The sequence below is a fragment of the Acipenser ruthenus genome, chromosome 12 (assembly GCF_902713425.1).
Source record: "Acipenser ruthenus chromosome 12, fAciRut3.2 maternal haplotype, whole genome shotgun sequence".
NCBI lineage: Eukaryota > Metazoa > Chordata > Actinopteri > Acipenseriformes > Acipenseridae > Acipenser > Acipenser ruthenus.
In genome coordinates this window covers 29,679,479-29,707,180 of record NC_081200.1, presented here as the reverse complement: position 1 = coordinate 29,707,180, position 27,702 = coordinate 29,679,479, and the positions used below count along the sequence as shown (strand labels likewise).

The window sequence follows — 27,702 nt, the reverse complement described above, 5'->3', positions numbered from 1 at the left end:
CAAAATGGACGCTGTAGTGCACTGGGGTTTGAGATCTGTTCTCTAAAATCACTGCAGGAAGGAAAAAAAAAACAAAAAAAACATAACAAGTGCTCTGGCTTTTGTGTTCCATACCACATCATGGATCGTTATTGCTGTGTTACCTGTTTGACAATTTTGGCAATAATCCTTACACTATCAGTGCACTACAGTAAACATTTTGAAAAGAGCTTTGAAACCGACTTTAACGTTATAAGAGTAAAAAGTTGTCAGGATGTTAATAATGAAAAGAAAAATTACAGGTATGTTATTTAACCAGTTGTAGCAACACGTGGGGACTTGTAACGCTATATTTTCCGGAACCCCGCTACTTACTCTTTAAGCAATTTAAAAGCATCTATTGGGCAAGAAGATATAAGGCTCTATTCATAAAAAATTTAAGGAGCTGGAAATAATCCAGAGATGAATCACAGTTAAAACTCATGGTGGGTGTTTGAATCTTTTAGGTCAATCAAAAAAGATTACAGAGCAAGATGTTATACCTGAGAGGCGTCCCATACTTTCGATTTCAAAGAAAGTTTCACATTCTCTTCTGCTTATTTATCTTGCCAGATATGAAATGCAGAATCCAATCCAAATGAACCTCGCCAAAAGTGACAAAATCTTTTCCGTACAGCACAAGTGTTTGATTTTTGTCATGTTTGTGCGATGAGTAACTGATTTGTTTAGCAAAGACATCATAATTGTATTTGGCTCTTTATAATAATAATCCCACAAGATGGCATCTCACTGCTCTCGATCAAAGATAAAAAAAACAAACAAAAAAAAAACAACGCTATACAGTGCATTAACTGGTTTGTCTGAACCAAGTACTTTAAATCTACAGGCAAATCATTAGACAATATGAAAGTTTCAGACCCACAAAGTTCCTTGTGAAGTGTTCAGAATATGCATAGTAAGAGTAGGAGAAAGCACTGACTGCAGAAAGAAGCACTATTTGGTTATTGAGTAGAATCCATTCTAAAAGCCACAGGCAGCCAGTGCATATCCGAGATAACTGCAGCAATGTGTTCAGGGGATTTAGTTAGGACCCTAGCCTGTTACGGAGACTGGAGTGAGTCCCTTAAAACTACTAAAAAGAGAGTTGCATTATTTGAATATGTTACAGAGCTGCTGCCAGTCCACTGAACTAGTAAATGATAAAGAGGAGCGTATACAGGCTCTCTGTCCCTTATACAGTATTTTACCACTCCTTTACTTGTGACAGTACTGGGACACAAACTAGGCCCGTTCCTCAGAACTTCAGATATTTTAGGGTGAACACTTTATCGCGTCTGCCTAATTAATAGAACCGCTATTTAGGTCACCCCATTGGAGTACCACATACAGTGTAACCTCACATTATCACAATCGCAAACAAGACACAATATTTCTTTCTCAAGCACTTACTGAAACAGTACTTTAATCCAAATATGGTGAAGTAATTAGTTTGTTTCCCCTAGTTCTGCTGAACCATCACATCTGGTAGACTTACTACTGCAAAATAAAACTGAGAGTAAGACAGCTAGCCAGGCTAGTTTATTATGTGTCTTCAAACGGACTGGTTTCTAAATACATACTGTACCAGCAAGTGAGACTGATGATAATATTTTGTATTACCCCCACTGCTAAAGATATCTATAGACCTGTATTATCCTCAGAGATTAACACTGCAATAATTTTACAGTACAGTGCTTTTTTTCTTTTCTTTTTTTACACATGAATTGAAAACTCTTATTATAATTTCAATCTGTAAAGTAAAACTGTAACAAGCTGTACCCACTCGGTTGCAACTCTGTCTTTTGTCAATTTAAATTTTACTTTAACGGAATAAAGGAGCCTTTAGATTAAGAAAAAAAAAACACCCCCATTCAATTGAAATCTGCACAGGCTCAAAAGCTGTGATGAGATGCTTCAAAAGTGGCAATGCAAGGTATGGCAGGGCTGTCTAAAACTTCAAAGTCCTCAAGCTTGACATAATGAGCATCTAAAATGAAGAACTAAAGGATCCCATCCAGTGTAGCGTCTCTGCAGCGATGTGCACCTGCACCAAACTGTTTCATGTCAACGCCTGTCCAACAAGAAATTGGGAAACATTCTCCATTCCCTGTACAGTTCATTGTTACATTATTACTGTTTATGCATTAAGCTCTAACAAGAAATATAGCATTATCTATGTGATGGTAAAGCTGATGTTACAAAGAACAATCACAACAATATTAATTAGCCAGTAGACAATGTTCTCTGCATACAAATGCTGTTACCTAGAAAGAGAATACAATCTATCTCCCATTATTTGACATTTAGCACTGTTCAGCAATTCCAACCCTATCTAATAAGCAAGTCAACAAATCAACCCTGTGGGTATTTCGGGAGTTCAAAGGCAGTGACAGAATTCCCTTCCTGCTACTGTATCTTATTCTCCAGGCCCATGACTAACGACAGTACATTTTCAATATCCTATTTGAATTATATGTGAGGGGCACACAGACTTGGATATAGGACTTCACCTGCACAAATCTGTTCAGAACAATTATTACAACAATTGCAGACCATAACTTATACACAGTACCATATATTTTCAGCAGTGTACCCATTCATTTGTTTTCATCTCTCCAATACATAAAGCCATCTAGACAAGTACAAACACAAGAGAAGCCATACCGCCCCACACCCAGTACAGGAGGAAGAACTGTAGCCTTCGTGTAAAATGAAAGATAAGCATTGTATTATTATACCTTCAGAATGTTACTAACCCTTCATGACCTCCAAAAGGAAAACAGCATTGCTTCTGGAGGGGAGTTGGCAGGCTTTCTTTATGATGGCTGAATTCTAACATCCTAACGTAAGGCCAGCTTAAATCTGAACCAAATTAATTAAATCACACAGAAACAGCACACTGTTTCTACACTGAGCATCAAAAGATACTTATCACTTATATTTGAGCATTAAAAGAAACCTATCACTTATATTTGGATAAAATTCACTAAATGTGATCGAAAAATGACAAACTTTTAGAGCAGGTACAGTGACTTTTTATTGTGCTGATTAACAATTGGCATTTTACTGTCTAAAGTTATGGGGGGGGGATGGGGGATACTGTGAAAGTCATAGGCTAGTAGCGTGTTGCCACCTTTGGAAGCAATACAAGCAGTACATCTGTGACGCATGCTTTGCATCACGTTTCGCATGTTGTCTTGTGGAATCCTGGCCTATTCCTCTTGTAGTGCCAGGATAAGCATCTGCCTGTTCAGTGGTCACCGTGCCCTAGAAGCCACACGTCTCCCAGTTCATGGCCTGTCATTGACAGTGTGTGTCTGGTTATACCGTCTCGCCTGGTTTGAAATTGCCGGCTGTGAGTACCCAAGACGGCGAGCCACAGTACGCTGACTTAGTCCAGCCTCCAACATGCTGATTGCACGAAGACGCTGCTCTCTTCACAGATGTGGCATATTGGTGTTTTTATTTATTGCTTTTATTCAAGCTTGCAATTCAACAGCTGAAATCATTTCATATCCAGTGTCCAATCAACTGTCTCACTAATTATTATTATTATTATTATTATTTATTTCTTAGCAGACGCCCTTATCCAGGGCGACTTACAATCGTAAGCAAATAATTAGGTGATTAAGTGCATATGTTTCAGTCATAGTCACTCAGGCGTATCATGGTTAAGCATGAATGATCGAGTGATTATTATTATTTGTTTATTTAGCAGACGCCTTTATCCAAGGCGACTTACAGAGACTAGGGCGTGTGACGATTAAAAAGAAAAAAAAAATATTGTGAATGTCCATCATTTATATACTTTTTTTTCCGAAAATAAATGTGTTATAATAGTGATAAGTTTCTTTTGATGCTCAGTATATTATACCATGCTAGACAGTTTTAAAAAGATTACTTTAAAACACAAGTTGGAGGCTAATTAGAAAAAAGATTTGACTGTTAACTGGGTTATGTTTCTCCCCCTTTGCATAATAAAACATCACTGACCACGCAGGATTTCAAACTTCAACCATATGCTTATATGCTAGACCAACGTTGGCTGGATTTACTTACAAGCTAATGAAGCATAATAAGGAATACAAATATTTGATAACCTAGAGATGTTGCCTGTCTTGTTGGTTTCCCTCTGAGTGGAAGCTAATACCTGCAGGTGTTGAAATGTGGTTAATTATGTAAAGAGAAAATACAGTGGTGGTTCATCATGTCACTTCTCATTTAGCTAGACTAAGCTGACAATAACATCCCTGCATATTTGTACAAATCAATACAGCACCAGTTGTCACCTACAACTTACTGGCTGCACACTGGGGGATTAGAGGGATATAGTTACACAAGTAACTGCTCACATATCCCAGAAGGGTTATTTCCTGGCTTCACTAGTTAAAGCACCATTTTTAATCAGGCAATTGTGGTACTGTAAATTCTAATGTGAGCAGATCAATAAACCACAATGTCCTCCTAGGGGCAACACAAAATCAAACATTTTAGCCTGTGACAAGTGGAGGTCATAGAAAAAACAATTAGCAGGATTCTGTTAAAATTAGCTTCTCACAGTGGCAACAAATTACTTAAATTGAAGTCAGTGTCAGTCAATTAAATTGCCTTCAAAATGAAAAAAGTTGAACAATGCCAACAATTATTTAAGGCTGTTAACATGCAAAACAGTACACATTAATGGTAGTAGAAATAGACAGTGGTGTAGTGCTATATTTAAAAGTGAGGGGTCGCTATTATCTACCCGCCACCCCCCACATTATTTCTTATATATGGGTCTAAAAATAAGAACTGTTCCAATTATTACATCAAATTGTAAAACACTGACAACCTCAGCACAGCGTTGATACAGGTTCCCTTTGCGCCTCTTATTATTTACACCTGTTGTTCCAGACCAGGCATACTACATTTAAACTTTTTTCATTATTTCTCTCAAAGGTTTCTTACGGTTATTGTATTCTTTGATATTGGGAGGGGTTATACACATGTATATCTCCATTTATAAAATGGCTTGTATAAATTAAGTATTGTGATTGGCTAAACAAGATCACATGACCGTGTGATAATTGTCTTACCGCACGGCTATGACATCATAGACCAACTTACTTACCTGATCTATTAATATTACTACGCCTTAATAGTAACAATTACCTAAACAGTGTTTCTGTAGGTAAAAATGTCAACATACAACTGAAACAGCATTTAAATCACTCAACAATCTGTTTTTTTTTTCATCTCTGAGAATTACAGAAAAATTGGCAAATATACTGTGGTATTTATTTAGTCAGTGAACAGAACAAAGAAAACTCCGAGGCAAGCAGTAGCAGTAACACCCAAGTCTCACTCAGCATGTAATATACTGAATATGCAGCAGCGGCATCTACTTATTAAACTAAATATCGCCTTATAAAACTGACTAGTGAGGATGCAATGTTTAAACTCGACACAACAGATACATCTCACCACTACCCTCTGATTTCAGAATCATATTTAAAACAAAATGAAAATCTCTCCTGCTCTCTGCTGACACAACTGTTGGGCTTTTAAACATGGTCAGGTTCGGCATAGAGTTCTATAGTGCTCGCCGTGGACGGGAAGGACTGCGGCACTGCGCAAACTGACATGGAAGTCGTTTAGTCCACATATCATCTAATGCTGGTTTACAATCTAGGGAAATTATGCCGGTTACCGGCATCAGTGTGAAAACAGGCGTAGAAATTATTTATCAGCTTCTCTTGAAGAACGCAAAGCCTGAATAGGATCATTTCTTTAAAAAAAAAAAAAAAAAAACACCACTCGGAAGCCCCTCCCTCGAGTTTGACTGTTCCACGAATCCTCCCTCAGACGTGGGAAATCAGTCTGCTTTCAATTAACAAATGTCATTTAATCTCGAAACATTTTACTATAAATGGCAAATGTTCAATGTAATGTTTATGGCAAATAAAAAAAGTACAAAATATATGTTCCAATCAAAGTCTTCAGGAACTATTTTTTCCTCAGTGGAAGGATACATAATATATTTCTTATTTTTTTCTTTAAAAAAGCCAATTTGTGTAATTATTTAAAAAAATAAATAAATAAATGAATAAAATGTAGTCATTTTATAATCGAAATAACGCACTCCAGGGTGTGCGGTAAGAATTGTCTTAACGCACACCTTGTCGTGGGTTATTTCTTACATATTAATAGGAGAAAAACTACACGTGAAGTACGGAAGCAATGCTCTCTCTGCCCAAGAGAAGTGGGGGAGCGGCAACAGCACTACACCCCTGGAAATAGACAAAGACAAGCTTACCATGAAACGTTTTCCTTTGAAAATCCCCCGTTCACAACGTAAAAATCAGTGTTGTAGAACATGTACCAATGTCTCTGCGGGTAGCTGTCAACATCATAACTATTTACAGTTTTGCGGTTTAAAAGTTCTTTACATTTTCCTTTTAGCACCCAAGTCAAATGACTTGTGCTCTTTCCAAATCAAAGTCTTAATTCTCAGGAGCTTCCATTCAAATTGTCAAACGAGAGTGTTTGCTGGTCTGCACTGTGCTCTGACAGCTAAAACCCTGTTCTGCTGGTACACAATATACAGGTATTGTAATTGCAATTGCTGCAAGTTTTGCGAAAGCAGAAAAGATGTCGGAATAGTTCTCAATAAAAACCCTGCAGGCCTCATCCATAGTCTTAAAACCATGATTTTTGTCCAAATTCTTGGCAGATTACTGAGTCACTCTAATACCAGGGACGTGTGCAGTGCTACATGGGATACTGAGACCTCCGCTGCTTTTTTTTTTTTGTAAAGAGGATGCAGGGAGCAGTGGAACCATTTTTACACGTTGCATTGCATAAAATTAAGAAAAACAAACTACCAAGATCGTTCAAAAAGTGGTATCTTTGGTTAGAAGTATTTAGCATCCCAGCAACGTCAGTCCCTAGCGAGCAGGTATTCAGTAATGCTGGGCAGATTGTAAGCAAGTGACAGTCATCGTTTAAATTAAAACAGAATGTGGACACTATCTTGTTCCTCAACACAATTAAAATATCAGCCATGGACAACACGCTTGTTACTAAACTCCTGTGGACAGTAATAACTTTTTTTTTCTCTTGATTGGTTGTTACTCTGACTGGCTATGGAGTTAAACAACTTTTTGGACTTTGTAAAAATATATATATATATATATATATATATATATATATATATATATATATTTAATATATTTTGTAATTAATATATGCATACACTGATGATCAATTTAATATGCATAATAGTTTTTAAAGCGTTACTAGCAATGTTACACAGTAATCCACAGCTCCACACGTATTACTGCATTTTTTTTTACCCTTTCATAGCTTTTTTGGAGAACGATATAATCGATAGTGAAAAATTAGGCATCGCCCCAGCCTTACAATTATGATGTCTCTAAAATATAAATTCCTTTTCCTTTGCAGGAATTGGAAATTTATTCTAAAAAAGAATTGGAACCTAAAGAAAACGCCCAAAAGAGAACAGGTAGCCAAGTCAGAACTCACAATCTGAATGGGCTTCTTGCGCAGGTCCCTCTCGGTAACCAACTTCTCCTGGTCTGTGACATAAAGTCCCTTCTGTGCGAGCGCCTGGATGACAGCATCATGTCCCAGGAGAGGCTTGGCTGCATCGCTCTTGAGAATGAGGCTCCCCGCACGGCAGTACAGCTCAGCTGACAGAAGCAGGTTCACCACGGGAGGTTTGGTGTGCACCTGCTCGTACTGGTCTGTGTAGAAGGGCTCCTTCAGGTCCTCTGGCACATTGTCTAGAGCACACACACACACACAAAGAACAGCCATTAATGCATAACACTTTGAGAGGAGCCTGGTTATCTACAAACATCTGCTCTTTCCTGCAGATATAAAAACTATTCGCATGCACCTCATTACAGACTCAATTACCCAGAATTCCTGCAAAAGCCTGTCAATATTCATAATAAGAAAAACATGACTGAACAGTATGTCACAATATGAATCACTGTATATATGCAAAAATATATTCAAGTTTGAGCTTTCCAGCTAAATGTCTAGTATTTGTTTCATGACTGAAAAGCTATCTATACTTATTGTTTACACTTTATGTTGCCAGATAAACTACAAGATGACCCCAATGAGTTTCTCTGTGGTACATCTATGGTAAATCCCTACAATATTATCATTGCAATCCCCTGAACTTTCAGGCAGTTACTATGGTAGCTGAATTAAACCAATACTGTTCAATGGGTTATGTTTCACTTTTATTAATAATGACCTTGATAATATATTAGGGAACACAAAGAACAGTCATGTGAAAAAAATAATAATTATAATAATAATAATAATATTATAATAATTGTGTAATAAATGTTTAACCTTGAGCATTGGAATTCAGGGACAGCAGAGCAAGTATTGAGAATGTCCTAACCATATCACTGTGTTTCACTGTGTTGAGTCGTGCGTATTCCCAAGGAATTCCTTTGGAATATAGTATCACAATCATTTATTTTTATTTTTTATTTCTTGTATGTATTTAACAACTGAAATAGGGTAAGCATGTGCAAATACAGTGTTTGTGACTAATGCAGGCCTTGTGACTTTACTGCAGATTCTAATTATCTCTGATTAAAGTGCTGCACTTGCTGGAAAACAAAATAATTTCAGTCAAACATAGCATTGAAATTTAAACTTAATAAAATAAGTTGATTTTAAATTGAGCTTTTTGTTTTCCCCCCCATTTTATTTTTTACATTTTCCAAAACATACTGAATGGTATGGTTTATATAGTTCTAATACGAGGCAAACATATACATTCCTGAATAAAGACTACATCTAATTTTAAAGATTTTTGTTAGAGAGAAAGCAACATTCAACTAAGCTAAGAGAAAAAAACCCAAAAACAGTACAGTAAAGTGTTTTTTTTTCAACAGCATAAGAACAACACAAGACAGAGACTACAGCTATTTTGTTTTAAATGCTGACATTCTTATGGGTTTAAATCAATGAAGTTAATCACACTAGCATGGCAATGGTTTAAAACTGTATTACTAGAGGTTTTAAGCATAATCTGGCATTCAATTAAAAACATATGTACTTGATATACAGCGTATAAATATAGCATTGGAATATAGAACTGTATCATATAATTTCATACCTACATGTGTGAGTTTGTTGCTTTCTATATGGGCTTAAATATCCTGTCGATACCCAACATAGCTACAAAATGCATTTGTTACAATGTACTGCATGTGGAGGGAAAGGGAGGAGGAAATGAACTTAGATTTACATAGAACTTTTCACAGAAATTAACATCTAATAAAGTTACACAACCACTGACAGACAGCCACTTTAAACTCATTGTTTTTCTACACAGTACAGTAGCTATACTTAACTGGTTTGAAGTCTTATTGTCAGGTCCAAGGAGAAGCCTCTAGTTTAATAAAACCAAAAACAGAAATATACCTTTACGCACTTAAATTATTTACTTAAACATGCAGGACTACAAATATTAAAAATTAGAACACGAGGAATAAGAATGGAAAGAATAACGTCTTATTACTGACTTATTAACATTACCACAATAAAATAAATCATATTTATACATTTTAGGGCTATGGTACCACGATTCGCCACGGTTTAGCTCCTTAAGGTACAGCCGACCCCAGCGTGTAGGATCAGTGTATACTTTGTTTAAGGTCAACAGGAAAGGCCTTCCCATGTTCTCTGTGCAGAGCAGACAGGAAGTTGATATGTAGTTCCCAGAGAAAAACAAGCTACAGTAGGTTATAAATGCAAAGAAAAAAGTAACAAAGTAACAACAATGAGAGAGAGAGAGAGAGAGAGAGAGAGAGAGAGAGAGAGAGAGAGAGAGAGAGAGAGAGAGAGAGAGAGAGAGAGAGAGAGAGAGAGAGAGAGAGAGAGAAATGTGGCTTTGAGGAGACTGAAGAAACAAAATAGCAACTTACATGTACCGTCTCCACTGAGACTTTTCAATTCAACGTATAATTCTGGATAAATCTCCACAGGGTTTGAAAAGCTATATCAGGTCTCTGTTCTACTACCAAGGTTTGATGTACTTTCTGAATGCAATTTAACCTTAAAAATAGTGCTGAATTTAGAAATACAAAAAAAAACCCTACAATTCAACAACAAACGTTTTGACTGTCTAAAAAGGACATTGAAAAAGACTTCTAGTCGAAATGTTTGTTTTTGAATTTTAGCTTTGTATTTAGTTTTTCTAAATTCAGTACTATTGAGTGTTTCATTGTTATGGATGATCTGTATCTCAGAAAATGCAAAACTATTTATTTTATTTAAATCTCTTTATAAAATAAATACATAAATAAACAAATGTATAAATCACATCACGAAAAACATTTTCTGTGCTTGGTCTAAAACACAGCAATGTCACATTTCTTCTAGGAAGTCTGGCACAAGCAGCGTATAATCAGTGTGCTTTGAATATCCACAGGATCTACTGAGCTACAGCAGGAGGTCTGTTTGTAATTGGGACAAATGCTGTCAGTCTTGGTATTTCTGTTATGTCACAGATGTTATGAAACAGCTCTGCTTAGTATGTGTAAAGACTAAACAACTGCTGTGCTAGTTAAAACAACATATAGGGCTACTACCTCTTATGTTCAAACATACAGAAACATGTAGTTGCCTACAATTTTGAGATTAACAGAGCTGGCTCTGAAAAGCATGTAGGCATGCTTACAGCACACAGTGTCAAGTCTACCTGTTCACCTGGTATATTGTTTTACATGATGCAAATAGGACAGTTCATCTAAGCACACAGGGGATTCTATATCTGTCCTGCTTCCCAGGACACCAGCTCTTCATCAATCTGTAGGCATCTGAAACATCTGCTTCTCTGCATTACCCATCTGTAGGACTAATACAGAGGTTTTTTTAAAATAGTCTGCATGCAATACTGGAACACAGAACACGTGAATTCAATTTAATGTCTATGTATACCACTTTGTGGTGCAATACTACAGATAAATCTTGTGGACTATGGAATTTTGTTTTTTTGATTACTTTCTTTCATTGAGGAACAAGAGACCCGTACATATGAATTTGGAAACTTGAACATTTCACATTAACTGGGTACTTAAATGCTTGATTTCATACATTTCTACTTAAAAGGTTCTAAAGTGCTTTGTTTTTGTAGTTCAAACCTAAAAAGAGTCTAAAGTCATAAAACTGGAGGCTCTAGAAGAAATGAACATCAGTGTAAACATACAGAACCGACTGCTGAACCAGTCACTTAAAAATCAAAGAACATGGATGTGAAGGACATGTGACTCAAACTATAATGGTGCCTCACTTCCATACTGTGAGAATGTGTCTCTTCTACCGTATATAAGCACATTGGGAAAGTACTTCTGATGCGGGCCCCACACAAAAAGCAAAATCTGCCACATGTGGAAAGCCTGCATTACTGGTTATGGAAAATGAATGCAACTAAAAGTAGTAAAGTCTAAATAGATTTCTGTTAAGGATTGTAGGATCAACTACAAGGGCAGCAGTGTGGAGTAGTGGTTAGGGCTCTGGACTCTTGACCGGAGGGTCGTGGGTTCAATCCCAGGTAGGGGACACTGCTGCTGTACCCTTGAGCAAGGTACTTTACCTAGATTGCTCCAGTAAAAACCCAACTGTATAAATGGGGAATTGTATGTAAAAATAACGTGACATCTTGTAACAATTGTAAGTCGCCCTGGATAAGGGCGTCTGCTAAGAAATCAATAATAATAATAATCAACTGGAAGTAATGATTGTATTGGGTACATGCCCAGTTGCTTTGCTTAGCTTTTTTAATACAAGCTAAGAAGGAAAACTTTTTACTTATTTCACTGTGGGGTAAAATGACTACCTCTAATATTTTCCATCTCAGTACTGCAATTGTATTTCACACATAGTGATTAGGGGTGCTGTTGTAGCTTCTGTTTAATTTACTAAATGTTTAGATTTAAGAATAAAATAAGCTTAAACTTGAACATATTGGTAAATGTTTGTAACCCATTACAAAGGCCATCGTTAGAAGTCCTATCACTTTTACTGCAACATGCATTTGTGTACAACTGTATGGCTACAGCATTTCTGTTTATGAAAAAAGAGTGGAATGTTGAACACCAAGGCTAACACCTAGATTTGGCCTGTAGATTTAGAATTGTGGAGAGCTATTTCCATGATGAGGTCAAAGGTGTTACTGAACACTATTCTAAACGGAATTACTGTTTCTTGTTTCTAGCATTCCTGTTAAAGGTACACGTAAACGTGCAGATGACCTCAGTCTTTATTGGTGGCACCAGGCTATTTGTATGCAGTTGAAATATGGCCCTCATTAGATTTCACAGCTGGATCATTTCCCCTGTTTAATTCCTTGAATCTAACATTTGTATTTTTAGGGTGTACTGAATACAAATCAGACTGGACTCTGAGTGAAAGCTGAACTAATACCACTATGCAAAGGTTAAAGTCAAACTTACAAGATATATAATTACAGTAGAGTGGTATTTTCCATTTCAGTATAGTACAGCTGTAAATCAAACCAGAAATTCCGTTTTGTGCAAACCAGTAGTTACTTCTTACTAAATCAACCCCTGGCAGCAACAACCTAAGTGATAATTTTGTACAGCCATTGGTATAACAAAAAAAAACATTAAAGCCTGGTTGGTTACTTGGTAGAGTAGTGCTGTGCTCTCATGCTGGGCCTATATTCTAAAAGTCTACTTGGCATTATATGCAGAAAATACAAAAACGGCAACCGTTATCACATATATAATTATAACTCTCTGAGGTTAATCCAGCACAGCAACTGAAATACTGTATAACGCCAGCCCTCACGAGACTGTGCACCACTTCCCAGTAGCATTTAGGCACCTATGGTCAACGTTGGCTAAAATTTCAATAATGTTTAAATGAATGTAAAAAATGTACATAAGTGTGGAAATCTAATAATGTATGACGCTATCAAAGTTATTGTATAAGATACATTTAAAAAACAAACAAACAACAAAATAAATAATTAAATGACAGTATGTAGACAATCCCTTTCTACATTTTCAATTGCAAAGCTTTGCCACAAGTGAATTGCAGGCATAGCAAGTCTTGGTAAACATACCTAAACTAAATCACTGCGTGCGACTGCATGCATTTTCCAACACGGTAGACTATGAAAACACGAAAGACGCCACTTACCTGTCCCAAAGGCTTTGGCAACCAGCCATGCCAGGCTACAAGAGATTTTAGCCCTGGAAAAGTCGTATTGATCAAAGGCTTTTATGGCTGGAACAATAAAAGTCTTTCTAATCTCCTTGCTATCTGCGGCATCGCCCATTCTAACACCTCAGATGGAAATGCCCGTCTCCTGAAACCAGTATCTGCTTGTCAAGCAATGGGACCTGATGACATCCCTCCAATGGAATTCAATGCACCTAATTTGACTTTTGTTTGCTTATTTTTTTTTTTTTTTTCAAAAAAACGTTTTCTGTACAGACACAGTTGACCTTATCTGAACAGCAGCGCTTGGTGATTATGTTTTTCCAATTAGTATTCCATATGTTCTCGCGTGTTCAATTCAGCTGGCAAAATCAAGCAGCAGCAGATTCCGTTGCATTTTTCATCCATTCTCCTTGGCTTTGCCCCGTGTTTTTTTTATTATTATTATGTATTTATTTGTGGAAAGACGCATATCCAAGTTATCCAGTTTCCATTTTAAAACCGTTCTTTTCCATTTGTGGATAGATATGTTTATTTTAATTCCATGTTGTTTTTTTCTTTGGATTTTTATTTCCCCCCTTTCCTTACACAAATCCCTGGCGTTGCTGCGGTTTTCCTGCCGCACTGTCTCTATTAGGGATCTAGTCCTTTGCGCCTGCGTAGTCCGCCCATAGCCGACGCCAGCCCTTTTCTGCTCAGTACAGATCTAATGATATTGAAGTGTCAAAACTTTAGGTATGAGAATGCAGTACTCTAAGCTACCAAATAGTCATGTGTTGTTTATCGCTGATAGATTGTATTGTATTTATATGTTTTAGTCTGTTATGTCAATATACTGTTCAATTCGTACAATTTCTTGGGGGATGATAACGTGTATGTTGGATACAATTTAGCGGTCTCCTGTCACATAATTATTATTATTATTATTATTATTATTTATTTCTTAGCAGACGCCCTTATCCAGGGCGACTTACAATCGCAAGCAAATACAAATACATTCAAGTGTTACAATATAAGTCATACAATAAGAACAAGAAATACAATAATTCTCAAGTGTGACAAACCACAATTCAATAATACAGCAGATAATAGTGAAAGTTACATCAGGATATGATTAAGTAGTGATAGTTACATCAGGATATGATTAAGTACAAAATACTACAGATTAAACACTTGGGAGATTACAATATTCTGAGGTACAGGATTAAATGCAGTAAAATAGGGGGCAGATAAGAGCAAAATAAAGCATATTTAAATGAAGGGTGATAGTGTCCCAGGATACAACAGAGGAGTTCTACAGGTGCTGTTTGAAGAGGTGAGTCTTAAGGAGGCGCCGGAATGTGGTCAGGGACTGGGCAGTCCTGACATCTGTAGGAAGGTCGTTCCACCACTGCGGAGCAAGGGTGGAGAAGGAGCGGGCTCGGGAGGCAGGGGAGCGTAGCGGAGGTAGAGCCAGTCTTCTAGTGCAGGCGGAGCGGAGAGGTCGAGTGGGGGTGTAGGGAGAGATGAGGGTCTGGAGGTAGCTGGGTGCAGTCTGATCAAGGCATCTGTAGGCTAGTACAAGAGTCTTGAACTGGATGCGAGCGGTGATCGGGAGCCAGTGGAGCGAGCGGAGTAGTGGAGTAGCGTGGGCGAAGCGAGGTAGAGAGAACACCAGGCGAGCAGCAGAGTTCTGGATGAGCTGGAGCGGACGGGTGGCGGACGCAGGGAGGCCAGCCAGGAGGGAGTTGCAGTAGTCTAGGCGGGAGAGTACCAGGGCCTGGACCAGGAGCTGGGTAGCATAGTTGGTGAGGAAGGGTCGGATTCTTCGGATGTTGCTCAGGAAGAATCTGCAAGTGCGTGCCAGAGTGGAGATGTGCTGGGAATAAGAGAGGCAGGGGTCCAGGGTGACTCCAAGGTTTTTAGCTGAGGAAGAGGGAGAGAGTGTGGTAGATTCCAGAGGAACAGAGATAGAGAGATCAGAGGAGGGGGAGGAGGAGGGAAAGAAAAGGAGGTCAGATTTAGAGAGGTTGAGTTTGAGGTGATGCGAGTGCATCCAGGAGGAAATAGCAGACAGACAGGTAGAGATACGGGAGGAGATGGTGGAGTCAGAGGTGGGGAAGGAGAGGAAAATCTGAGCATCATCAGCATAGAAATGGTATGAGAAACCATAGGATGCGATGAGGGGGCCCAGGGAGCGGGTGTAGAGAGAGAACAGGAGAGGACCCAAGACTGACCCTTGGGGGACTCCAGTCAAGAGAGGGTGAGGTGTGGAGGTTGCTCCACGCCAGGTTACCTGGTAAGTGCGGTTGGAGAGGTAGGAGGAGAACCAGGCCAGAGCAGTGCCAGAGATCCCCAGGTCAGCAAGAGATGATAGTAGAATAGAGTGATCAACAGTGTCAAAGGCAGCAGAGAGGTCGAGGAGAATTAGGACAGAGGAGAGAGAGGCAGCTCGGGCACACTTAAGTGAGTTGGTGACAGAGAGAAGGGCGGTTTCAGTGGAGTGAGCAGAGCGGAAGCCAGATTGGAGAGGGTCAAGCAGAGAGTGGTTGGACAGGAAAGCAGAGAGCTGGCGGTGTACAGTCCGCTCGAGGGTTTTGGAGAGGAAGGGTAGGAGGGAGACAGGACGGTAGCTCTGGAGGGAGGTGGGGTCGAGGGTAGGTTTTTTGAGGAGGGGAGTGATAGAGGCTTTTTTGAAGGCAGAGGGGAAGATGCCAGAAAGTAGAGAGGTGTTGAGGAGGGAGGAGATGAAGGGGAGTAGAGCAGGAGCAGCAGCTTGAAAGAGGTGAGTGGGGAGGGGGTCCAAGGCACACGTGGTGGGTTTGTGACCCTGGAGCAGGGAGGAGAGGTCAGAGTCTGAGAGGGGCAAGAAGGTGGAGAGGGAGGGCGAGTTAGTAGGGGATGTAGTGGGTGTAGGGGTTGGAGCAGGAGGGGGTGCGGGGGAGGGAGAGGTGTTAAAGAGTTTGCGGATATCTGAGATTTTAGAAGAGAAGAAGGAGGCAAAGTCGTCAGGGGAGATAGAGGAGGGAGGAGGAGGGGGGGGAGGGTTTAGGAGGGAGGAGAAGGTAGAGAATAGTTTACGTGGGTTGTTAGTGGAGGCTTGGATTACAGATTGGAAATAAGCACATTTAGCAGAGGAGAGAGTAGAGGAGAAGGAGGAGAGAAGAGTGCGGTAAAGGTCTAGGGCAGCAGGGAGTTTGGTTCTCTTCCATTTCTTTTCAGCAGATCGCAGTGTGATTCTTGCCGAGCGGAGCACAGAGGAGAGCCAGGGATGGGGAGGGGAGGGGCGAGCGGGTCGGGAGGTGAGGGGACAGAGGGAGTCGAGGGAGGAGGTGAGTGAGGAGAAGAGGGTGGAGGTAGCAGAGTCTACGGAGAGTTGTGAAAAGGAGTCGATAGGAGGGAGGTGAGAGAGAGCAGTGGAGGCAAGGACAGAGGGGGAGAGAGAGCGGAGGTTACGGCGAGAGGTGACAGTGGGGGTAGGAGGAGCAGGGAGAGGGGGGAGAGACAGAGAAAAAGAGATGAAATAGTGATCAGAGAGGTCCAGGGGGGTGACAGAGAGGTTGGAGGGGCAGCAGGCCCTGGAGAAGGTGAGGTCCAGTTGACGGCCAGCTTTGTGGGTAGGAGGGGACGGAGAGAGACAGAAGTCGAAGGAGTGAAGGAGAGGGAGGAATCCAGCAGAGTGGCTGGGGTTGGAGAGATGGATGTTGAAGTCACCCAACAGGACAGTCGGGGTAGACAGAGAGGGGAGGGAGGAGAGTAGATAGTCGAGTTCATCCAGAAAGTGAGTGAGAGGCCCAGGGGGGCGGTACAAAACAATGAGCAGGAGTTGACAGGGAGAGGTTAGTTGGACTGCATGAAATTCAAAGGTAGTGACAGAGAGGGAGGTGAGATCAGAGGGGACAGAAAAGAGTAAGGAGGGAGAGAGGAGAAGACCCGTCCCACCTCCCCGTCCGGTGAGACGCGGGGTATGGGACAGGACGTAGAGAGAGGACAGGGCAGCAGGAGTAACAGTGTTATCAGGGGACAGCCAGGTTTCAGTGAGAGCAAGGAAATCGAGCGAGAGGTGGGAGGCAAAGGCAGAGATGAAATCAGCTTTGTTAGCAGAAGAGTGACAGTTCCAGAGTGCACCAGAGAGTGTGCGGGAGGGGGGGAGAGGCAGAGAAATGAGGTTAGAGGGGTTGGAGGAGCAGTAGCGGAGGGAGGGCAGAGGACGAGGACGGGAGGACAGAACCAAGCAAATTTAAAGGGTATTTCTCCTAATTAGGGACTGGAATAAAGCCATTGAAAGTTGCCCCATTAAACCAGGTTACCATTTCAGTTACTTCGTTATTTATATGATACGGGTTACATAACGAGAGACGTTGATGGTATATTGCCTTTGGGGGTGATCGAGATAGTCTGCTGCTTAGTGAGCAAGCATGTGGCACACAGGTCAATTCTAATGGAAAAACTACATCTCCCAGAGTGCTGTGCGCATCCTACATCAGCGATGCGACACGTTTGGACTAAAAACAAGGAGCTCCTCATTTCGTGTTTAATTAATGGTGACGCCAGCAATGCTGTAGACATAATAGTAAGTATGTGCATATATTGTTTTTATTAAAGAGTACACTACAATTAAAACAAAAAAGTATATCCGCTGAAGGTGTTTACCTTTGTTAATATTATCAGTACGCGACTATGGCGGTTATTTGATATAATACTTTACAGTATAAACAATTTCTTTTAAGTTTCCTGAGTTTGTTCATCATATTTTTGGTGTTTTTTGTGCCAAGACTTGGTATGATAGATCTGTACTGTAAAGATATGTAAAGTAATCAAATATCCATTGGGGTTGTTCATTGTACCTTATAACCGCATCAGAGGAGTTTGTACGTGTACGTGTAGCTGTGTACTACATGTCTGCAGTTAGCTCTACAGCATTCCAGTTTTTGCACCTGTGATTTAATGTATCTGTCTACAGAGCCCCTGTCTTACCTTTATTAATTCCATAATTTAGGGTTTGAGCCTGGCTGTTAAAACATCTAATATTCTGGTGTTTGATTTGGCCTTTACACAACACTCAGTAGTTTCAACGATAACAATGGCCCTAAAGAAAAACATCAGGCTGCTTTAATACAATGTTAAAAAACATTCTTCTTAATTTGGAATAAATTGCACTTGAAAGAAGCAGGACAGTTGACCAGTGTGTCATTGTTTAGATAATCTACAGTTCAACATCACATGGATCTAAATTTGTAGATCTGATTCATTAATTTTTTATTTTTTCATTTTTGTATTTTTTTTATTTCAGGATACAAATGTTTGTTCCAAGGTCTGTTAAGGTAAAACGCTCTTCAGAAAGCACAGATCACCTTCCCCAAAAATGTAAAGCATCTCCTGAAGATGCAGAAGATCTCTGGACTCGCCAGCAGAGTCAGACACTGATACCTGCTGAGGAGGACTGCACCTCTACAGTGGATAATTCAGAGGAACGGGAAGAGCCAGGGCAAGGGCAGCAGAATCCTAAAAACACCTGCGAGGAACGAGACCAGGAAAGCGCAGAGGCAAACGCACAAGATGCTGAAACAGGCGGTTCTTCTGAGGAAGAGCCAGTAAAGGCTTTCAAGAAAAGCCAGAGGTGGCCAGAGCCTGGGGAGCCAGTTTGTGTTTTATGTGGTCGATATGGAGAGTATATCTGTGATGCAACTGATAACAATGTTTGCAGTTCAGAATGTAAAGCTGAACACCTGAATCGGGTTGGTGTAAAACTAGAGGCAACTGACGACAATGTGGAAAACGTTTCTTTAGCAGCGCCTGCGAAAGATGACAAGTTTAATTTTACCTACAGAGAGGATCCTTTTATATCAAGTCTGACGGAGGAGCAAGTTGAAAGGCTGAAGCAAGAACTTGGAATTGTAGTGCAGGGTCAAGATATCACCAGGCCTGTGATAGAATTTGAACACTGTGGCTTCCCAGATCATTTAAACTGCAATCTAAAGAGAAGGGGTTATGAAGTGCCAACCCCCATCCAGATGCAAATGATTCCTGTCTGGTTGGCGGGAAGAGATGTGATAGCCAGTGCTGACACAGGCTCAGGATAAACGGCAGCCTTCCTGCTCCCAGTTCTAGTGCGAGCTCTAGAGGGGGTAAATTAGAGTTCAGTTGCAGACAGGAAGAGGCATGGTGGCTGATTAACTCCAGAGCTCCTAAAGTAATTACAAGGAAAACTGAGCGTGCTACACCAGAGAGAGAACTTTTATGTAGCTTTCACAAGAGAGGCTATAGGGCACCAGTTTGTTTGACACATGAAACTTGTTTATAGCTGTAACATCGATTGTGAAAATTCTTATAGCTTAAGTTGTCTTCAGACAAAAAAAAAAGCCTCTTAAAAGTTGTACTATACCTTGATTACATTTTTACCATGATTTTATTTTAAGAAGAGTCATAGTAAAATTAAAGGGAATTGCTGTATTTTGTACTGGTGTATATGTACTACCATAGTGTGTGTGTCATATATATATATATATATATATATATATATATTATATATATATATAATATATATATATATATATATGTAAGTTATTTTATTATTTGCACTTGGAATTAGGTGAGGAGAAGTTGCCTTGAAGCTAATATGTAATGTAGTCTGGATTAAGGTAGTAAGGTAAACTTTTGAAAGTCTTGACATTTTTATATCACTTTTCACTGCTTCCCCTCCACAATACTTTATTTCTGTGTAATTAAAATAACAAATGAAACTACAGCCCGTTACAGAATCTCTGAAGGCAGCTCCAATGAAGCGCTGCATCTATATAGCACTGCGGTTGTTCTAAATTTAGCCTGTACAACTATGATGTGTAGTTTAGCAGTATTCTGGTTAACCATACCGAATGTTAAAATAACTTCTTTTTAAGACTATGTTTATATTCCTCATGTTTTTTTACCCATCTAGATCATTTTTAACATGTGGTTTATGTTGCAATACATAAGTATTTCAGGGTGCAAAAATAACCGACGACAATTGCCGCGCTGCCCAACCCGTTTTGCCGCAATGCCTCTCCAAATTAAAAAGAAAACTTGCGGCAAAAGTTGCCGCCGGTGTCCGTCACCAGCACATCTGATCTACAACCCATTCATAAACTTACTCAACGTCAGCTGGCCCGTTCTGCCACAATTCAATTCTGACTCGTCATGCGAGAAAATGACTCATTATTATTCTGTATTATTGTTGCCATTCTTTTTACTATACTCCTCCCAGCACTAAGGTACCGTATCATTGGTTAGTATTATTTTTTTATTTATTTCTTAGCAGACGCCCTTATCCAGGGTGACTTACAATTGTTACAAGATATCACATTATTTTTTTTACATACAATTACCCATTTATACAGTTGGGTTTTTACTGGAGCAATCTAGGTAAAGTACCTTGCTCAAGGTTACAGCAGCAGTGTCCCCTACCTGGGATTGAACCCACGACCCTCCGGTCAAGAGTCCAGAGCCCTAACCACTACTCTACAGAGGGAGGGGTGCTATTAGTTGTACGACTGAGCTGAGTTTGACCGCGCTTAAATTCCAGGGATTTGAGCCGCAGAGGAGTCGTCTCGCAGTATCACTGCAGTTGTGTGTTTTTTCCCAACTGTGAGCAATGCCAAACCAGCAATGAATTAAAAGAAAAAATATATATAAATCAGAATGTTCCATAGGACAACATTATACTAAATGAAGTAAAACGATCTGTATGAATTTGTGAATATCCTTCAAATATATATACCGAATATATTTTAATTTCCAACTTAGTAAAAATCACTTATTGTATATCACATTACACAAATATATTCTATGATCATATGTGGTATAAGGAGATCTGATTCTATGCTTAAAATTTTGCAATACTAACGCAACGTGCAATACGCATAACTCCTTTTGGGTCTTCAGCGTATATAAATTGCTAATTTTATATGGACACTTCAATGACCGTTGCTGGGTTAGTCCTCTGAAACATCCACGATAATTATGAACACAATAAGTAAATAATTAATTTTGTTCAAATTCTCACACAAGGAGCTAGTAGCTATGACATGCATTATGAAACGAGTTGGAGAGAACACTAGTAATCGAAACACGGTAGTTCTGTTTTTTAACTAGTGACGTGTGCTTTCATGAAAGGGGTTTCAATGTGTATGCTCAAAAGCAGCGTTCCACTTTTGAATCGAGTGTCCAAATTGAACCATTCAGCAGAATGAATATTATGGCCCCCATTAAATTCAAGTGCAGCTTGCTTTATTGTTATTATTAATTATGATTTATTATTATTATTATTAATAATAATAATTGTTGTTGTTGTTAATAATGATTATTATTATAAATGCTATTAATTGCTTAGCAGACACCCTTATCCGTCCTTTATCATTTTATTTTTTTGACAAAAAAGAATCACTTCCATATATCCTTTTTTTACTTTTTATTTTCAGATCATGCAGCAATCCCCGCTTAGATAATGAACACTATAGACTTGTTGTATTTCTTTTTTGTTGTTTTATGAATGAGTACGAAATCGCCTTGGTGCCCTTGGGTTGGATTTTTGTTTTGCCTCTTTGCCCTCTAGAACTGCCTTGGTGCCCCAGGATTTTCATGCCCACCGAAGGCAATATCGCCTTGCCCTTCATGAACTTTAATTCATGCCTTGGTATTTGTATTCGACAATTATGTTATGTGATGCAATCTGGTTCCCACTCCTCATCTGTAAACACTAGGCCTGAACAACACAACTAAGGCCTGACTGTATTTAAATGTTTATCACTATAGGTACTTGTTGTAGTATAGAGCTACTATGAATATGTTTTTTTAAAAAGGTCTAATTTACAACAGACCTAACAATTAATTCAAATTGAAAGTCACAATCTACGGTTGATGATTTATTATCAAACATTTATTTACAGAGACAAGCAAACAGTAACCATGGACCAACGTCTCTCATTCTTACACCAACCCGAGAGTTAGCAATACAGATTGAGAGGGAAGCTAAAGAGATGGTGATGGGGCTGCCTAACATGAGAACAGCCCTCCTGGTTGGGGGGATGCCCCTGCCGCCACAGCTTCATCGTCTCAAGCAGAGCATTAAGGTGAAATGCACACCATCAACAAATAAGACTTCCAAATGCATGGATTTACATTATGTTGAGAATTGTATTATTTGTGGGCAAATGGGGTATTTAAAGTGGCTTCTGATTGTTCAGCATAACAAAATTAGTGTCCCAAGGGCAGTTTCTTATTAACCCACCACATGACAATCATCCAAAGTACACTGCTGAACTAAAACTTGTAATTAGATCTTCACATTGAGGTTTTGTACATGGTTAAATAACGTCTCATATATATATCTATATATATATATATATATATATATATATATATATATATATATATATATATATATATATATAATGTATATATATATATATATATATATATATATATATTATATATATATATATATATATATATATATATGTATGTGTATATAATTACAAGTAATTTAACTAAGCAGTGATACAAGGAATGTAACAGCCATTTTATCTTATTCCTGTCTACATTTCTATGGTTATATAAAATAATAATTGTAGCTATAGAGCTAAAATGACATCATTAAGTCTTTCTTACAATCTGTGTTTCTAATGTCTCGTTTAGATCATTATAGCCACGCCTGGTCGACTCTTGGAGATTCTGAAACAAGAAGCAGTCCAGCTACATGGAATAAAGATTGTAGTAGTTGATGAGGTAGGTAAACGATAACTTTAAAATGTCCATTTTGAAAGCTCAGTGTAAAGTATTACCTTACCACCTGTTTATCTTTCTCTCTTTAGGCTGATACCATGTTAAAAATGGGTTTCCAGCAACAAGTGCTGGATATCTTAGAACAAGTTCCAGAGGATTGTCAAACCCTGTTAGCGTCTGCCACAATCCCGGCTGGCATTGAGAAGCTTACCAACCAGCTCCTGCGGAACCCAGTCCAGATAACCATAGGAGAGAAGAACCAGCCCTGTTCCAACGTCCGGCAGATCGTCTTGTGGGTGGAAGAGCTGTTGAAGAAGAAGTAATTATTTGAAATTTTAAATGTAAGAGCTGATTTATCTTATCCCTCTCAGCTGTCTTTTTGTGTGTGTTTTTTTCTCTCTGGGATCTTCTGTTGTATTTACTAAAGTATGGGCTAGATTTGATGTTTTGCTTCAGTGCAAAGTGTTTTTTTTGTTTTTGTTTTTTTTAACAAAGCTGATGTTGTAAGCTTACAATGGATACTGTTTAGAGGGTGGAAAATCCTACATGCCAGAAAGACAAATCGAAGCCAAGAAAGACCAAAATCAACAACTAATCCCAATATAGCAACCCTCGTCTTAAAAAGGAAATGGGTGGTTGTAGCAGAGTATTGGCAGGAAAGAGACTCAGAGACTTATGAACTGCAGTGAAAAGCCCTGGATGCACACTTTAATAAACAAAATTACAAAATAACACAAGGGCCAAAATAAAGGTTTTAACAAAACACCACAAAACTTGTCCAGGCAGGGAAGAGCCTTCACTGAACTTTTACAAAACAAGCCAGCAACACAAAAACAACTCCCTCTCCACAACCATAGGCTTTCTGCCTGCTTTTATGCAGGTGGCCGCTCCCAATTAGCACCAATCTGCACTAACTGGAGAGTGGCCACACCTGTGGTTGCTGACAGAGCCATTAACCCCGTCTCTGCCACAGTGGTTCAGGGAAACTCAATGGGAGCCGAGCCAAGAGCTGGAAGTGCTACTGATATACCTTGTGACTCTGAGCAGAATAGCAAATTAGTTTGTTACAAGAAACCCAAAACAAAAAGATACATGCTAACTTTAGATAAAATGCAGTTTTTATTGTAATGCAAAAATCTATAGATGCAGGTTATTGTTGCACCTTGCATGTATTTGAAACAACTTGTTATACAAAGCCTGACAAGATGTATTTTTCTATTAATCTATGTGATTATTGTTTGAACATTGAAGGACAGGAAACTGTACCACCCCCCAGTGCTGGTGTTTGTCGACTGCAAACTTGGAGCAGACCTGCTCTGTGATGCAATTCATAAAGTAATGGATCTAAAGACTGTGTCCATTCATTCCGATAAATCACAGATAGAAAGGAACCGTATATTACAGGTGGGCTTTATTGATTTATTTATTTACAGAAAAAAAGGGTTTGTAAGACTAGGTAGGTATTCATGTATTTTATATTTGTTATGCTATATCTATGTGCACTTTGTTTTGCTTCTCTCTGCATGGTCACTCTTATGTTGGAGAGAATTTGTTTAAGTAAAATGAGTTTCGTCTAACTCTTTGATGCAATTCTTTTAAAATACATTTTACAGGGTTTGCTTCAGGGAGAGTATGAAGTGGTGGTCAGTACAGGAGTGCTTGGTAGAGGACTGGACCTTGTCAGTGTTAAACTGGTTGTAAATTTCGACATGCCTTCCGGCATGGATGAGTACGTTCATCAGACATGTAAAACGTTTCCTAACATAATATACATAATTCGGCCCAGGTACCAAAACATACATTCACTGTTTGACAGAGATTAACTAATTAATATGGACCTGTTATTTACAGTATATATTTTTTCTTGTTGAATGTACTTCGTTAATATTCTTGCTAAGTCATCCCATTTGTGCAGACCATTTGTTTTGTTTTGTTTAACATCAAAATGAACTGACTAGAATTCAAGGCAACTCCTTTACCAGCCCACAGGCTTGTAGTTACACTGACGTGTTGTCTTGTTTTTATTCTGATTTTCAGGTTGGCAGAGCAGGAAGATTGGGTCACAGAGGCACCGCCATAACGTTTATCAACAATAACAACAAGAGGCTTTTCCTGGAGGTGGTGAACAGAGTGAAACCAACAGGTTCCCTCCTTCCACCACAGCTCCTCAATTCCCTGTACCTTCACGAGCAGATGAGAAAGGAAACGCAGAGGAAAAAGCATGGTGAGGATAGCACTGTAACAAAGGACAATCTCATGGACATTATCAGAAAACACGACAGGAGTGCAAACAAGAAACGGAAGTCCTAGAACTCGGCAGTGCCAATAATGTAATATATGTTTTTTCAAGTTTTCAAAATAAATGGCATCCAATTAATCTTCAATAATTGATTGTTTTCTGTAAGATTATGTCTTAAACATCTCTGGTGTTTATACTCAGAATGCTAAAACTGGAATGTGCATTGTTTAAGCTTAACTACCCTGATCAGTCTCCATCTAACTGATATATTTTCTGATTTTTTTTTTTTCTAATTGAGGTCTAGCCTTTGCTGTCAGTGGGTATATTCCATTTATACATCAAATGCTGAAACATCATATTAATAATGTGCCATCTAGTGGTCAAGTTAAGTTATTATTAATTATTTCTTAGCTGACACCCTTATCCAGGACGACTTACAATTGTTACAGGATATCACATTATTTTTTTACATACAATTACCCATTTTATACAGTTGGGTTTTTACGGGAGGTGAAGTACCTTGCTTAGGGGTACAGCAGCAGTGTCCCCACCTGGAACTGGGGGGAAGGAAGAGATACAGATTATCGGGGGACTGGTTTGATTTTGGGATTTTTTAGTATTGAAAATTGTTGACATATAATAAGCAACTTTGTTGTTTATCTCCAGTCGAAGACTGAAATAAATAACTGCTGTTGAACTTTCTTTCTGAAATAAAAAATGTCGGTAGCTGTATATTGCAATAGATGTATCTTTTTCTTCTTAACGCATTTCCTCATTGTCCACGAATGGATACATTATTCACAATATTATGTAAACAACGAACGGTCGGTACTGATGTGACAAGGTTATTGTTAAAAAGTCACAGTTGTACCAACCAAGTAAGTTTACTAAATTGCTGACACATTACAACAAGGGTAAAATGCTAACAAATTATCAAGTATAATGATCATGGGTTTAACAATACAATATGTATTACAGTTATGTACATTTGTCATGTTAGGGTTTAACTACAAATTTAACTTGATTTGCAGGGAATTGTGTATGAAATCTGAAGAAATATATGGTTGCTCAAAGGTGTGAAACGATCTACCAATTTTTATTTTAAGCAAAATTTGGAATGAACTGTGTAACATAATATTTTGCCAATAGTCCTGTTTACACCACTCCCACAAGAAATCACACTGCTCTTTTTGGGTGCCTCCAATGACCTAAACAGTTAATTGAGTGACCTTTCTAAAAGCAACAAGAAACTTAAAAAACGTGAGATAATAACTGAGAAACAAGGTGAAATTACCAGTTTAGGTAACAACAGCACGCAATCTCCAATCTGGCTTCTGCTCTGCTCACTCCACTGAAACCGCCCTCCTGTCTGTCACCAACTCACTAAAGTCTGCCCGAGCTGCCTCTCTCTCCTCTGTCCTAATTCTCCTCGACCTCTCTGCTGCCTTTGACACTGATGATCACTCCATTCTACTATCATCTCTTGCTGACCTGGGGATCTCTGGCACTACTCTGGCCTGGTTCTCCTCCTACCTCTCCAACCACACTTACCAGGTAACCTGGTGTGGAGCAACCTCCACACCTCGCCCTCTCTTAACAGGAGTCCCCCAAGGGTCAGTCTTGGGTCCTCTCCTGTTCTCTCTCTACACCCTCTCCCTGGGCCCCCTCATCACATCCTATGGTTTCTCATACCATTTCTATGCTGATGATGCTCAGATTTTCCTCTCCTTCCCCACCTCTGACTCCACCATCCCCTCCCGTATCTCTACCTGTCTGTCTGCTATTTCCTCCTGGATGCACTCGCATCAGCTCAAACTCAACCTCTCTAAATCTGACCTCCTTTTCTTTCCCTCCTCCTCCCCCCCCTCCTCTGATCTCTCTATCTCAGTTCCTCTGGAATCTACCACACTCTCTCCCTCTTCCTCCGCTAAGAACCTCGGAGTCACCCTGGACCCCTGCCTCTCTTATTCCCAGCACATCTCCACTCTGGCACGCACTTGCCGATTCTTCCTGAGCAACATCCAAAGAATCCGACCCTTCCTCACCAACTACGCCACCGAGCTCCTGGTCCAGGCCTTGGTACTCTCCCGCCTAGACTACTGCAACTCCCTCCTGGCTGGCCTCCCTGCGTCTGCCACACGTCCGCTCCAGCTCATCCAGAACTCAGCTGCCCGCCTGGTGTTCTCTCTGCCTCGCTTCTCCCATGCAACTCCACTACTCCGCTCACTCCACTGGCTACCGATCACCGCTCGCATCCTGTTCAAGACTCTTGTACTAGCCTACAGATGCCTCCAGACCCTCATCTCTCCCTACACCCCCACTCGACCTCTCCGCTCCGCCTGCACTAGAAGACTGGCTCTACCTCCTCTACGCTCCCTTGCCTCCAGAGCCCGCTCCTTCTCCACCCTCGCTCCGCAGTGGTGGAATGACCTTTCTACAGATGTCAGGACTGCCCAGTCCCTGACCACATTCCGGCGCCTCCTTAA

The 27,702-nt window shown here is 39.6% G+C and overlaps 1 protein-coding gene and 1 pseudogene across 8 annotated transcripts in view; one reads left to right on the top strand and one right to left on the bottom strand.

The window, feature by feature from the left end:
• The window catches only part of LOC117417114 (calmodulin-regulated spectrin-associated protein 2-like), a 54,580-nt gene extending 40,614 nt beyond the window's left edge, over positions 1-13,966 (bottom strand). For 4 of the 8 annotated variants that reach the window (XM_034028920.3, XM_034028918.3, XM_034028919.3 and 1 more), the window contains exons 1-2: positions 13,219-13,964; positions 7,543-7,802 (exon numbers count right to left, since the gene is read on the bottom strand). In XM_034028920.3, coding sequence (XP_033884811.3) covers positions 7,543-7,802; positions 13,219-13,357 — 399 coding nt within the window. In that variant the 5' untranslated portion in view covers positions 13,358-13,964. Of the gene's footprint in view, positions 1-7,542; positions 7,803-13,218 lie in introns of all 8 variants that reach the window. The other 4 variants (XM_034028917.3, XM_059034783.1, XM_059034782.1 and 1 more) reach the window with 3 other exon arrangements.
• A 3,621-nt stretch (positions 13,967-17,587) lies between these two features.
• Positions 17,588-26,112, top strand: LOC117417395 (probable ATP-dependent RNA helicase DDX59; annotated as a pseudogene).
• Positions 26,113-27,702: the final 1,590 nt, after the last annotated feature.